A 13,344-nucleotide genomic window follows, 5' to 3' on the forward strand; every position below is an offset into this window, starting at 1 on the left:
AATATAAACTTGTTGTACTTAGAAAGCGTTTAAATAAATAGAAACTTTCTAGATAATTTTTTTAGAAATCCTTCATGCATGCAACATAACTTCATAATACGTAAATAAAATAATTATTTACAATTTACTAAAGAATGAATAAATAGCATGACATGAAGTAATTTTAGAAGGGGTAGTGAATTTACTTACCTCTAGACTGAAGCTAAAAGTGGTATGAAGGAATCTAGTTGCTCTAATATGACTAACACCACTAGTATATCTTTTGAAACTAATTTCTAAAGTCCGCTATCTCTTGTGTTCTTTCTTTCTTGTAGCGCTTGGTCTCGCCTTTTCTCTCTCTGTTCTGAGTAAACACTCTTAGAAAGAAGAAAGACCGAGTAAAAAGCGGAAGAAGGAAGAATATATGCAAGAGATGGGAGAGGAGATGAGTGGTGAAAATTGTGAAGGAGAAGAGCTCTATTTATAGGAGAAAATCAAATACTATTCTACCTTCAATTTACAATTATACCCTTATTTTACTATTTCACCAACCCTATACTATTCTACCAACCCTATACTATTCTACCAACCCTATACTATTCTACCTTCTTATTCTACCATCCTTATACCTACCATTTACTATCCTATTATTTCACCAATTACCATTCTCTAATTACCACTCTCATAAATTTCCCAAGAATTAAAATCCTTAGCTACAATGGATATTAAAATAACATCATTATCAAAATAATCTATTTAAATAGCTTTGAAAATTCTGGGACACTACATAGCCACAAGTTGGTTTAACTAGGGTAATTGCCAGTAACCCTGCCAGGTTAGCCAAGGCTAATTTTGGGGGCATTACAGTATGGTATCAGAGCATATGGTCTTGTCGACTGTAGGGAACAATCTGAGAATAGGCTACAATACCCTAGGTTTAAATCTTAAAGAATGGCGCATAGGATAGACCTAGGTTCTCTACTTGTTGTTTGGCTGTGGTGTGGGCTACAGTAATAGCCTTCTTGATTACTTAGCATAGGGTTGGACAGGATCGTCTGCTTTGCGTTACAGGCACTTGATCCAACTTCACACTCGGATGCGTGATGGATACCGACACTAGGTAATTGTTCTAGAATGGCCAGGCAACAACAAAATGGGAGCATAGCAACATGTCTACAGTACACGATTTTCCACTTGTTCCTTGGAAGTATAATCCCTACCTTAGCGAGGAAAGGAAGCAGGAGATGCATAAACATCTGACTCAAATTGCGGGCGAGTACGAAGAGATCCAACTGCTGAAAACAGGAGCCCTGCCAACTAGGTCTAAGCGACAGGAGGCCACTTTCCTCTCCAGCATTGATAAGGACTACAAAACAGACCCGTCAGAAGAGTCGACCGAGGAATGCTAGACTTAGAGGTTGGGTAGGTTTTGGATAGACAGTTACGAGGTAGTTAGACTACGCACTCTATTTAGCAATACAGTGGTTAGACTACACATTGTACTTAACAGTACAATGGTTAGACTACGCATTGTGCTTAGTAGTGCAGTGGTTAGACTACGCACCATACTTAGTAGTGCGTTTTACAATAGGTGCTCATGTGTTTTTTCAAAGTGAATTTCGAAAAGAAAATGAATTTCACAAAAAAAATGATTTTCGTGTCAACCCCAACTAGCCTTGTTTTCATACCCCCAATTGTTTAAAAATACCTTGCCTTTGAACTGCTGGTTTCAAAATATATATATATATTTGGGCCGGCCTCGGGCCAACCACTCACCTAGAGCCCCATGCATTCTTTTTAAAAGACGGTCGAGCACTCTTTAAACCCTATTCCTCCCATTTTATCTCAAGCCAAACATCTCCCCAATAATTTTTAGCCATATCTCCGTGAGTATTAAATCCCATCTTTTAAACGAGGTATGTGCTTCTACCCATTTAAAATTTGAAATTTCTAGTTCTACAATTTTAGGGTTTCGAATTGGGTTTTCATCTTTCCTTGATTATTGGTTAGGATTGAGCATCTAGATGTTTGCTTGTTATGTTAGAAAAGCTGTGGTTGTGATTAGAACCAATTTCCCTTTCCAAACCCCACATGTTTGGATTTGAGGATTTTAGCCTAAGTCCGAAATCCTTGTGTTTTCTTGACTGGACCATGCAATTGATGCACGGGTTGTGACCCAAATGCCCTATGAACAAAACCCATTCGCTCTACTATTAACCAACCCGAAACCCAAGCCGTTGGATTTGAGAGTTTTGCTCTGAATTCAAAATTTGTCTTCCATGATCTCAATAAAGCCCAAACCTATTAATTGGAAGCCAGATCTAGACCGGCTGGATTCGAGAGTTTTTCGCCCAAATCTGAAAATGACCAAAATACCCCTCACTCTTAAATGGGAATTTTCCCCTAATTTGGGGAAGACCCAATTTTGTTAAAGAGTCAAGCCTACCTATTGAATTAAGCCTCAAGCCTTTTTAATTGAAAGCCTAACCTATGAACCTAGCCGTTTGAATTTTGGCATTTTGTCCAGAACTGGAATGACCAAAATGCCCTCCACCCTAAAACTCTAACTCTCATACCTTAGTAACCTCGCTTCTTGAGGTTGCCACTATGACGACTTGCCCTTAGGGTAGTACTGAACACTTCGAGCCATCAACTTTAACCCAAACGAATCTCTATATTTTGTCAAAATTCAGAAATTACTAAAATACCCTTGAGACCTAAACCCTAATTTTTATAATCACCCTAGTATCCTTGCATCTTGAGGACACCGTTGTATTAGACTACCCAAGGGTGGCACCATTCATTTCGGTGCAATATTCTTTTAATACAAAATTACCAAAATGCCCTCAAAGCCAAGACCTAAAATTTTCATGACTTATCAAGTACCTAGGTGCCCTTGCATTTTGAGGTCACCATTATTTTGGGTTACTCGAAGCAACCAAATATCTTGTCAATTTCGGTATTCTTGAGCGAAATGCCCCTACCCCTAGATGACCCCACATTTCCCACCTCTCGCCCCTAAGGGCATCCTTGTCATTAAAGACCCTTCTTGACAATCTTGAGATTAAAGTCAACCCTGAAATGTGGAACCCACCAACTCTCACGTAGTCGGACTAAGAGTTTGAAATGACCTGATTACCCTTGCAACCAGGTCCACCTGCTATTCTACTAAGCTTTTGACCGAATTTCTAAACTACAAACCAACCCTTTTGAAATCCCACTAAGTTTTTATTTCAAATATCCCAATGTTTCCCGATACCTCCTTGCATTTTTCCTAACACCTGAGGGAGGATTTCAGTTTCTAGAACTAGGCTACCACTTTTGTAGTTAGATGAGTTATTGTTAAGGTTGCGCTTAGAATTGGTAGTGATGCTTTTTGGCAAGAACAAGAGCGAGCGCCGTAGCTTCATCTTCCTCTTACCCAACCCGATTCAGTAGGGCCCAAGCCTAGGAGGCTCAAGATCCCGACTCCGTCTCTGATTTTGAGATGGACGAGGCAGAGAAGGAGACCATTTGGACGAGTCTTCAGCTCACAGCCCTGCTCAAGATGTTTCGGCCAAGGCATTGACAGCAACAACACCTAGTTTTCTTACAACCGTGCACACTTCAGAGTCGCCAAAATGAAGCGCCGATACAACTCTCTCTACCACAGCTGCAACATCATTGTAGAAAGAAGGTCGGATATGCTCGACATGGGCCAATCGCTGTCAAATTTGTTCGGGAGTTTTTATGCGAACCCGCATGCCCTTTAGCACAACGACCGACTAGTATACCATGTGATGATCAGCCGAGTTCTTCCAGTCAAGAATCTCACCACCGTCACGTAGGATAGGTTTCTTTGCCTTTACGCCCTTTTGACTAGGAGTCCCATCGACTACGAGTGCCACAAACACCGAGAGCTGCACCAGGAGGAACGAGCAACTAATGGGGCCTCCTCGTCCACACCAGCAAGCAACTATGATCTTGAGCGCATCTACAGCACGCTTAGTGGACTTCAACAATCCGTAGGAAGTCTCACCTCGAAGCTATGGAAAATATTGACGACATTCTAGGATCACTCCCGCAGATTCACAGTCACTTGAACAGAACCCTTGCTTGACGTGAGAGATTATGGCATTCAGAGCTTGAGCATCAACCTTGGAAGGGGGAGCCCTTGTACGCAAGGCACCCCGAGTCGAAGATCAGCAGATCGTAGACGACCTCATTCGTAGGACGATTTCTATAGACTTTTGCTTGGTAATGGCAATTTTGTATGTATACGGTTGTCTCTTTTCTTTTCTTTCTTTCCTTGGATTTAATTATGCATGCCTAAATCTTACCGATCTTTTCAAAACCATATGTTTCTTTTCAACCGTTTTATTCTATCCAAACTTTTAATTGTTTTCGAAAACCCTCTCTACTAGGAGCATCTTGTTTATTACTAAAACCAAATTTCGAGGACGAAATTATTATAAGGAGGGGAGAGTGTAATACCCGGATAAAAACGATTGTTTTTATTAAAAGATTTTCTACAAAGAAGGGTTAAAGGATTTATGAAAAACCCAATTTTATAACAACAAACGTAAGCCCATACTTATAGCCTAAAAAACTCCTAAAACGTTTGAAGCATAAACCTAAGCTTAGTCTTTTCTATCCAGACGTATGCTAGGGTTGCCGGACGTGTGCCCTTGTCTTTAGTACTGGACATAAGCCATGGGAATAGATGTACGCTCTTGTCTTTAGTCCCGGACGTACACCAAGGGACCACTAGACGTACACTCTTGTCTTTAGTACCGGACGTACGCGGGGGACCATCGGACATACGCTACTTTTGGGTTGACCACTGCTTAATGACTGTACGTACGATGCACCCTTTGGACCATTGAATAAATAGTACCGGACGTACGCCCCAATAGTACTAGACGTCTGCTACTATTCAGGGGAGTTGGTAGCACCCTCAGCTTTTCTAGCCTATAAATACCACTCCCCTACCACCCTTTGAAGCCAACATTTCTGCCCCTAGGCTCTCTGTAACCACCTTATATGAGTGATTTGTGAGTTTTGGGAGAGAAAGGAGGAAAGCTTGTGTTCTTGCCATTTTTCCCAAGGTAACCCCTGCCCATTTCTATGCTTTTTAATGTTGTTCTTGCTATGTTATGAGTTTCAAATGCACTGTGTTAAGCTCTTGCATTCATTTCCTTACAAAACCAAGAAACGTTTTCAAAAGAGTTTAAATCTCCTCTATTCCTTGTGCCGTATGATCGATGTGTTTTTCCTTACGTTGCATGTGTCTATTTTATAGCCTAGAAGGAGTTATGATAGCCTATAGAATTTATAGAGACCTTAAAACCCCGTTAAGAGCTTTTGGCCAAAATGCCTACCCACTAACCGGACATACACTCTCGGACACGAACGTATGGTCAGGAGGTCAAACATCCGCCTGAGCCCCATTTGTGCAAGTTAGGCCCTAGCAACCCTTTATATTAGGTTAACCTAGTATCTTACTTGTAAGGGTCCTCTAATACTACGTATAACGGTGTGTTATATTCTATTCTAGCAGGATTTAGCAATGTCGGAGGATTCGAGGGAGCATGCGAGGTAAGTAAACACTTAACAAACTTTTTCCTTAAAAATGTGGGATATGTCAATTGACTGACCACGAGTATGATATGAGCATATCTACATTTTGTAACTACTTGGTAACTGCTTAATTAACTAGTTGATAAGAGTCATTGTATGACATGGTACACTGGTACGTGCGGTATAACGGCCATGGGCTTACTATAGAGACTTCATTCTATGGTTAAATGTGTGTGTTGTTATATGGGCTTTGGATCCAATGGTTTCGTGACTAGGCGCAACCATTCCCTAATGGATGATCACTATAGGACGGACATCATCGGTCGTGCCACTAATGGAATGGATGGTAACGTACAATGATCAAGGCACCAACATTGTATTACAGGTCCCTCGGGATAGCACCGACCCTGCTGAGAAAGGATAATATTTTGGGTAGACCATACATGAGAGTTAAGACCTATAAAGCACTAGTCTTTTTGCATTAAAATACTTGGGTGATTGCCACCGGAAGTACATCGTTTTTTTATTAACCAAACAATATTTGTATGGTGTATTAGTGGAGACAACACCTTCTTTTAATATTTACTAAAACTGCACGTTTATTTATGCTTAAATGGGCTCATGTCATATCTAATCGTGTGGTTTGTCACTAGAACCCAAGAGTGGTACGATTGACACTACGGACCTTGCTTTAAATCTTCATGCCGCTTTTAGGTTTCTTTCATATTATTATTAGTTGCTCAATGTTTTTAATTTCGAGAAATATACTTGTCAATTTCATGATTTAATAGTTTTCTCAGATTTATTTTATATTCCTATGCATTAACTCTGATAATGCTTAGATGGACGATTCCCCATTTAGCGATAAGTTAATTTAACTGGAGTAATTACCAGTAACCCTGTCAAGTTAGCTAAGGCTAATTTTGAGGCTGTTACAACCCACCAATGCGAAGGCCCATAAAAAATACCTTCATGCCATATAACCTCGACCAACTATTATGCATTAACTTCTGGCCCATTGGGCACTATAACAGTTCCCATCCAAATTTCGGACTAAGTTAGGTACCAAACCTACTTAATTTATTTTTGCATTTGGGGCCAATTTGTATACCTTACCAAACTAATTGCAAATTAATGAAATCACCTGAACTGATTGTACATTTTTGAAAAGGAAGAAAAAACCAGATTTGCCCAATTAAGTCCGTTAAGTCAAGTCAGGCAAAGCAAATGAAGTAAACCTCCGTTTGGCACCAAGGGCAAAACGGTACGTTTACGGAATTCTTGCCTCCTTACCTCTTCTTCGTTGCGCGCCTTCACACCAAATTGCTCCGATTTCCATATTTGCCCCCCTCAGTCCCTCTCCCTCTTATCCTACTTCTTGTCACTAGAAACCCCCAAATAAACCCTAACCCTAATTCTTTCCGGGTCTCGGCAAAATCCACCTTCGCTCCATTCTCCGTACGCCCTTAAACTTTTTTTGAACTTTCTGCTACTTCAATATTTTTTTGTATAACTTTTGTTGGCTTTCAGTTTGAATTTTTTTATAATTTTTAGGGTTTAAGCCCTAATTCTGGCTCTGAGTCCGACTCCGAGTGTTATTTGGGGCTATTTGTCTCTGTTTCATTTGGGTTCATTATATACCTGAGTTCCGATTTCGATCCGATACCCATAGGTTTTAAATCGGTCCTTTTGACCCGATCGGTTCCGACCCGTGTTTGACCGGTTGGGCGGGTCCTTTCGGACCTTGTCCGGTACCGATACGGCAGGCTTGGGTTTTGTCTATCCTCGCCGGATTACCCTAATTTTGCGGGTCGACCCGCACCCGTTTCATGGTATTCTTTAATTAACACCGCTGTTTCTTGGCTTACTGGTCCCAGGGGATGATTCCTGGGTCGGATTTGGGACCCGGCTCACACTCTTATGCTTTCAAAAAGTGACGAGTTTTTGCGAATGGCAATTGTGTGCATGGCTCAATTTTAATTTGATGTTTGCAGTGAATTAAATATTCCGCAAATTAGAGTAATTGGTGGGTCTGTTATCGTGTCCTGAGATAAATTCTATTTGTTTAGTTCGGGTATGTTTGTTTCTATGCAAGATATTTCCATGGAGGATTTTCTAGGAAAAAGTTTACTCTGGTAGGTTGTAGAGAGAATTATCCAAAATGGCACATTGTTTTTTTTTTTTTTTTGGTAACTCTTTGTTTTTCATTAAAATACATGTGGTTATCAATTTGGTAAGTAAATTCCTGTTGTCGTGTTTGATTATTGCTTTGACTATGTTGAATCACTACTGGGGAGCCGAAGAATTGTTTGACCAACGGATGTACAATTATTTGCTTTGCAAAAATGAAAACTAGATTTAGATTATGCTTTTAGTTTTCCTTTTCAAGGTTGTTTTCGTTAGGGGCATGTCGAGTAGCTAAAAGCAATACAATGTATAGAGGTAGTAGACTTTTGAATCCAAGTATAATTTTACCACGCTTTGAGGAATTTTTGACACATTGGTCTATTTTTGGGAGAACTGATAACATCTCTTTCTTTGCTTCTCTACTAATAATGATGATAGATATCTCTTTTCATTTGCATGCAAAAACAATGGGATGAATTTTATGTTGAAGTTTGTTATATATGTAAAAATATGTGAAGTGGGCAATGTTATCTTATAATCTCTTTTTATCTACCCACAACCTCACCCTCCTTGTTCTTACAAGGTGAGGAAGCGTGATTCAAGCTAGACCTCATTGACCTTGTAATCTTCTTGTCCCATTATCGACAAGAGTTGATTTATCTGATTTGATATGGATAGTTTGTACAAATTTCTAACATTCATCAACATGTGTGCTAAGTTGAGCATTGCAGAATGAATCCTTAAGCTTTATATTATCTCGTACCAAACCAAATAGTCATACATTGCTGCAAGATAACTTAGATTCTATGCTCCCTGAGGGTCAGACACTTTTCAGTAACAGATTTGTGAAATCCTATCTCACTTATCTGGTCGTGGTTTTCATAGCAAATTCATGTCCATCTCTCAACTGCCCCTCACTGGGTCATGACTAGATTCAACCCTTTGATGTGAAAGTTTTTTGTTTCTTCAAGAATTTTATTTTAGAATCTTCTCTCTTTACTTTGTTGAATCTTTCCAGAGTGTCTTCTTTCAACTGTTGGATCTATCATTTTTAATTTGAGTTGCTTACTATTTATAGTCTCATCTTATTATGGATTTCATTCGCAAGTCATCCTTATTAGCAAAATTTATTTTCAAGTTTCACGATGAGAATGAGATCCTTAGTCTTGATGTTGTTGCTCTGTTGGAAATTTTGAGGCCAAGTCTAGGCATAAGGATATTTTTTTGGGCCTCAAAAGTAATTGCTTAGCATTAGAAAACTATTAGGGTTTCTTGGAGCTAATGCTGATACTGGGATAGCTACTGAAATGACAGTGAGACCCTCATTAAGAATCTAAATGACAATGAGACACCCATTAAGAATCTAAAAGGATAGAAGAACTTTAACCTTTTGCATGACTGTAGGCATTGGACTTTCTAGAACTTGCTACATTTTAATACATGTTTTATAGCTTATGGTTTGTGAAGTAACATTGATGCTTGAACAAATTTAACATTGACCATGCATTAAGGATCTTGGGTGCAGGTAACAGAAAACATTTTGTATAGACTGAGGGTCCTGTGCAACAACCTTGATTTGTGGTCTTTGCTTAAGGTAGTTTCAGGATTTGGTCTCTTGCGACCAAATTTTGAGCTTAACAAGAGAAGAATCCTGAGTATATCACTTGTTCCTCTTTAAGGATAAGTGTTTATATTCCATTTCCATGCTATAAGCTTAAATATATATATATATAAGAGAAAAATCAATTCTGAGATGAATTACTTGTTGTTTGGCCTCCTTTGCAATACCATCTTCTCTATCTTTTTGCAAAAATTTTAATCAATAACCTTTTCTCTCACATGTTTCTTGAGCTAGCTAGTATGTGACTTACCAACAAGCTTGGTATTTTATTGATACCAAAAGTAAAATAAAAATCTCGTTTGAGAGTTCTTGAAAATTCAGCGGAGTCTTCTTTGGAAACCTTGAGGATGCCTTTTGACAATATTTTAAAAGGAGTAATGCTATTTAGTCTACTGTTATACAATTGTTATGACGCAACTGTGAAAATTAATGATTTTTTTTTTTTACAAATGTTAAGCCAAAGGCTAATTTTCACTGCCAGATTATTAAGTTGTATGACAATTATATAGCAGCCTACTAAATAACTTTACTCTTTTCGAAGATCTTGGGAAGATTTTCATAAACTTTGCAAAAATGCTTTGAATATGCTTATAAAATTTGACTACCAAGGTTTTTTTAAATCTCTCTCTTTATCTCTCCCCACCCTGCTCTCCAAAATCTTCTTTAGTCCTTTTCTCATATTATAATCCATCAACACACCAGAGAAAAAAATCTTGATAATTTTCTTAGTGGTATTTCTAATTGCACTTCCAAGTTTTGCTTTGCCATATCATTCTTGGTGGATTTTTCGTATATAAATTTGACATTAGGTTCCAGTTTTCTTATAAGCTTTATTGACTACCATAAATTTGCTTCATATTTCTCCTATAGATTTTGGATCACATCCATCCCTTCCATCTTAAAAACTGCTTCCAGCTTCTGCTTCTTATTCTGAAACAATAATGTGTTGAATCTAATGAACTAACAGGTAGTGCATTGCTCATTTTTTTTCATTTTTTTCTTTTTCTTTTCTTTTCTTTAATCTTGTATGTGATATTATGACAAGCAATCGATTATTCCACCCATCCAGATTCAAGCGGTTGCATGATCTCTACAATGTAGATTGTTATTAGGACAAATCTCAGTCTCAAGTCTGTTTTAGAAAAGACTTATAAAGTTGTAGGGGTCTTTAGAGGAATGCATGGATCAGAATGTGTAAATGTTTTCCATCATATTAATATGGTTAATTTACGATAGAAAAGGACGTGACTTGTTTTTTAGGTTGATAGTGATATCTGTGAGCATGTCATTTCCTGGTGAGTGTTTCTGCATGTATCACATTAAACTACTTGAAATGTTTTTGTACTTATGGGAAATTAACAACCTGTCTTTTTTGTTTTGCTGTTAGGTTTTATCGATGTTAATGGTGGTTGTGGCTTTTAGAGATTTTGATTGAGTTTTCTTGGCTTCATGGTTTATATTTATTGGTATAACATATTTGCATGTTTCCAAATTGCAGATATTGGTGAAAGATTAAATTCATGCAATGGATTTGTCAGATGCAGTGATAGTCAATTCTAGCCGATTGAAATCTGTTGTATGGAATGATTTTGATAGGATTAAAAAAGGTGACACCTGTGTGGCTGTATGTAGGCATTGTAAGAAGAAACTTAGTGGATCAAGTACTAGTGGAACATCTCATTTGAGGAATCATTTGGCTAGGTGTCAGAAAAGATCTAACCTTGGGATACCTCAATACATTGCAGCTAGGGAAAAAAAAAAGGCAGGGACCCATGCTCTTGTAAATTTCAATATGGAACAAGAGCAGAGAAAGGATGAAATTCTTAACCTTGTGAATGTTAGATTTGAGCAAGAGCCTATGAAAGATGACTCCGTTAACACTGGAAACAGTAACTTTGATCAAAGAAGAAGTCGATTTGATCTTGCTCGTATGATCATTTTACATGGCTATCCGTTGGCCATGGTTGAACATTTTGGATTCAGAGTATTTGTTAAAAATCTGCAGCCACTTTTTGAGCTTGTGACATTTGACAGGGTTGAGGATGACTGTATGGAAATCTATATAAAAGAGAAACAAAAGGTGAATGAAGTGTTGGATAAATTGCCTGGTAAAATCAGCCTCAGTGCTGACATGTGGGCTGCTTATGGTAATGATAAGTACTTGTGTTTGACGGCGCACTACATTGATGAATCTTGGCAGTTAAAGAAGAAGATTCTAAATTTTATTATGGTTGATCCTTCTCATACTGAAGACGATTCGGATGTTATCATGACATGTCTGATGGATTGGGATATTGACCGTAAGTTGTTTTCCATGACGTTTGATAGTTGTTCTGCCAATGACAATATCATATGTAGAATCAGAGATCGATTGTCGCAGAATAGATTTCTTTATTGTAATGGTCAGTTTTTTGATGTGCGCTGCGTGGCAAATGTAATCAATTTGATGGTTCAGGATGCCTTGGAAGCACTATCCGATGTAACCAAGAAGATACGGGATAGCATTCGATGCGTTAAAAGTAGACAAGCAACGCAAGCAAAGTTTAATGAGGTGGCTCAAGAAGTTAAAGTTGAGAGTCAAAAGTCCTTATGTCTGGATAATTCATTGCGATGGAGCTCAACGCATGTTATGCTTGAAGTTGCCTTAGAGTACAGGGAGGTGTTTTGTGTTTTGCAAGAAAATGATCCTGTCTACACAATGTGCCCATCCAATATGGAATGGGAGAGAGCGAGTGTCGTTACTAGTTACTTGAAGCTCTTTGTGGAGGTTACTAACGTTTTGACAAGGTGCAAGTCATCAACTGCAAATATATATTTCCCTGAGCTCTGCGATGTTCACTTGCAGTTGATTGAATGGTGCAAGAATCCTGATGCTTCTATTAGTTCTGTGGCGGTGAAGATGAGAAGTAAGTTTGAAGAATATTGGGAGAGATGCAGCTCTGGTTTAGCAGTTGCAGCCATGTTAGATCCTCGATTTAAGATGAAATTGGTCGAGTATTACTATCCGCAAATCTACGGCAGTAGCGCTCCAGAACGTATTGATGATGTTTTCCACTGCGTGAAGGAGCTCTACAACGAACATTCAATCTGCTCGCCATTGGCTTCTCTTGATCAAGGTCTGGCCTGGCAAGTGGGCGGTGGTGCCGGCTCCTCACCTGCTTCAAGGGATAGACTGATGGGGTTTGACAAATTCCTAAACGAAACATCACACAGTGAAGGCAGCAAGTCTGATCTGGACAAGTATCTGGAGGAGCCACTCTTTCCTCGCAATGTAGATTTCAACATATTGAATTGGTGGAAAGTGCACACTCCCAGGTATCCAATCCTATCGATGATGGCACGCAATGTGTTGGCAATGCCCATGTCTAAATTTGCTTCAGAGTTTGCATTCAGCACAGAACCAAGGCTGCTTCATCGCGACTGGACTTCACTGACTCCACCTACAGTCCAAGCTTTGATGTGTTCACAAGATTGGATACAGAGTGAACTAGAAAGTTAGTTTATTTTTCACCACCCACCCACCCACCAGAATCTTTTTTCTTTATTTTATTTTATTTTATTATGGTAGATCATCTAAACTATACTTTGTCACATATTTTGATGCATAGTAGTTAGTCAATTTTTTTGGGCTGTCTAATACAACATGTGCCATCCTTATTCCTTACAAAGGCGTAGATTGTTTCTTCCTTATGTTGTATGTGTGTTTTCCTCCTTTTCAGAGGACTAGTTATGGGCTACTTGGTCAGTAAATTCCCTCGCGATCTCAGGGTTAAAGTGAAAAGGTATTAGCTAGCTAGATGTAAAATGTATACTTTTGGAACCAAGTAAATAATGTTACATCACAAAGTTTTACCTCTTCGCCTGCCTCCTATAATATAGACTTGATCCCTGTGATTTACCACTACCAAATGCTTTAAAGCTTTTTCAAAAATTACAAATTTGGTTTACTTGAGTTCTACATTTATCAAAATGATTATTCCGTCAAAAAACTTATTAGAATTTTAATCATGGCTACAAAAAGCAATAATACCTGAAAAACATTGTTACCCATACATTTC

General features: G+C 38.5%; 1 protein-coding gene across 1 annotated transcript; it reads left to right on the forward strand.

Annotated features, from left to right (window-relative positions):
* Positions 1 to 6,764: 6,764 nt before the first annotated feature.
* LOC132183412 (zinc finger BED domain-containing protein RICESLEEPER 2-like) lies at positions 6,765 to 13,080 on the forward strand. The gene is made up of 2 exons (XM_059596842.1): positions 6,765 to 6,996; positions 10,785 to 13,080. Exon 2 carries the CDS (start codon positions 10,812 to 10,814, stop codon positions 12,783 to 12,785), a length of 1,974 nt encoding a protein of 657 aa, XP_059452825.1. The 5' UTR covers positions 6,765 to 6,996; positions 10,785 to 10,811; the 3' UTR covers positions 12,786 to 13,080.
* Positions 13,081 to 13,344: the final 264 nt, after the last annotated feature.

The sequence above is a fragment of the Corylus avellana genome, chromosome ca5 (genome assembly GCF_901000735.1).
Source record: "Corylus avellana chromosome ca5, CavTom2PMs-1.0".
Classification (NCBI taxonomy): domain Eukaryota; kingdom Viridiplantae; phylum Streptophyta; class Magnoliopsida; order Fagales; family Betulaceae; genus Corylus; species Corylus avellana.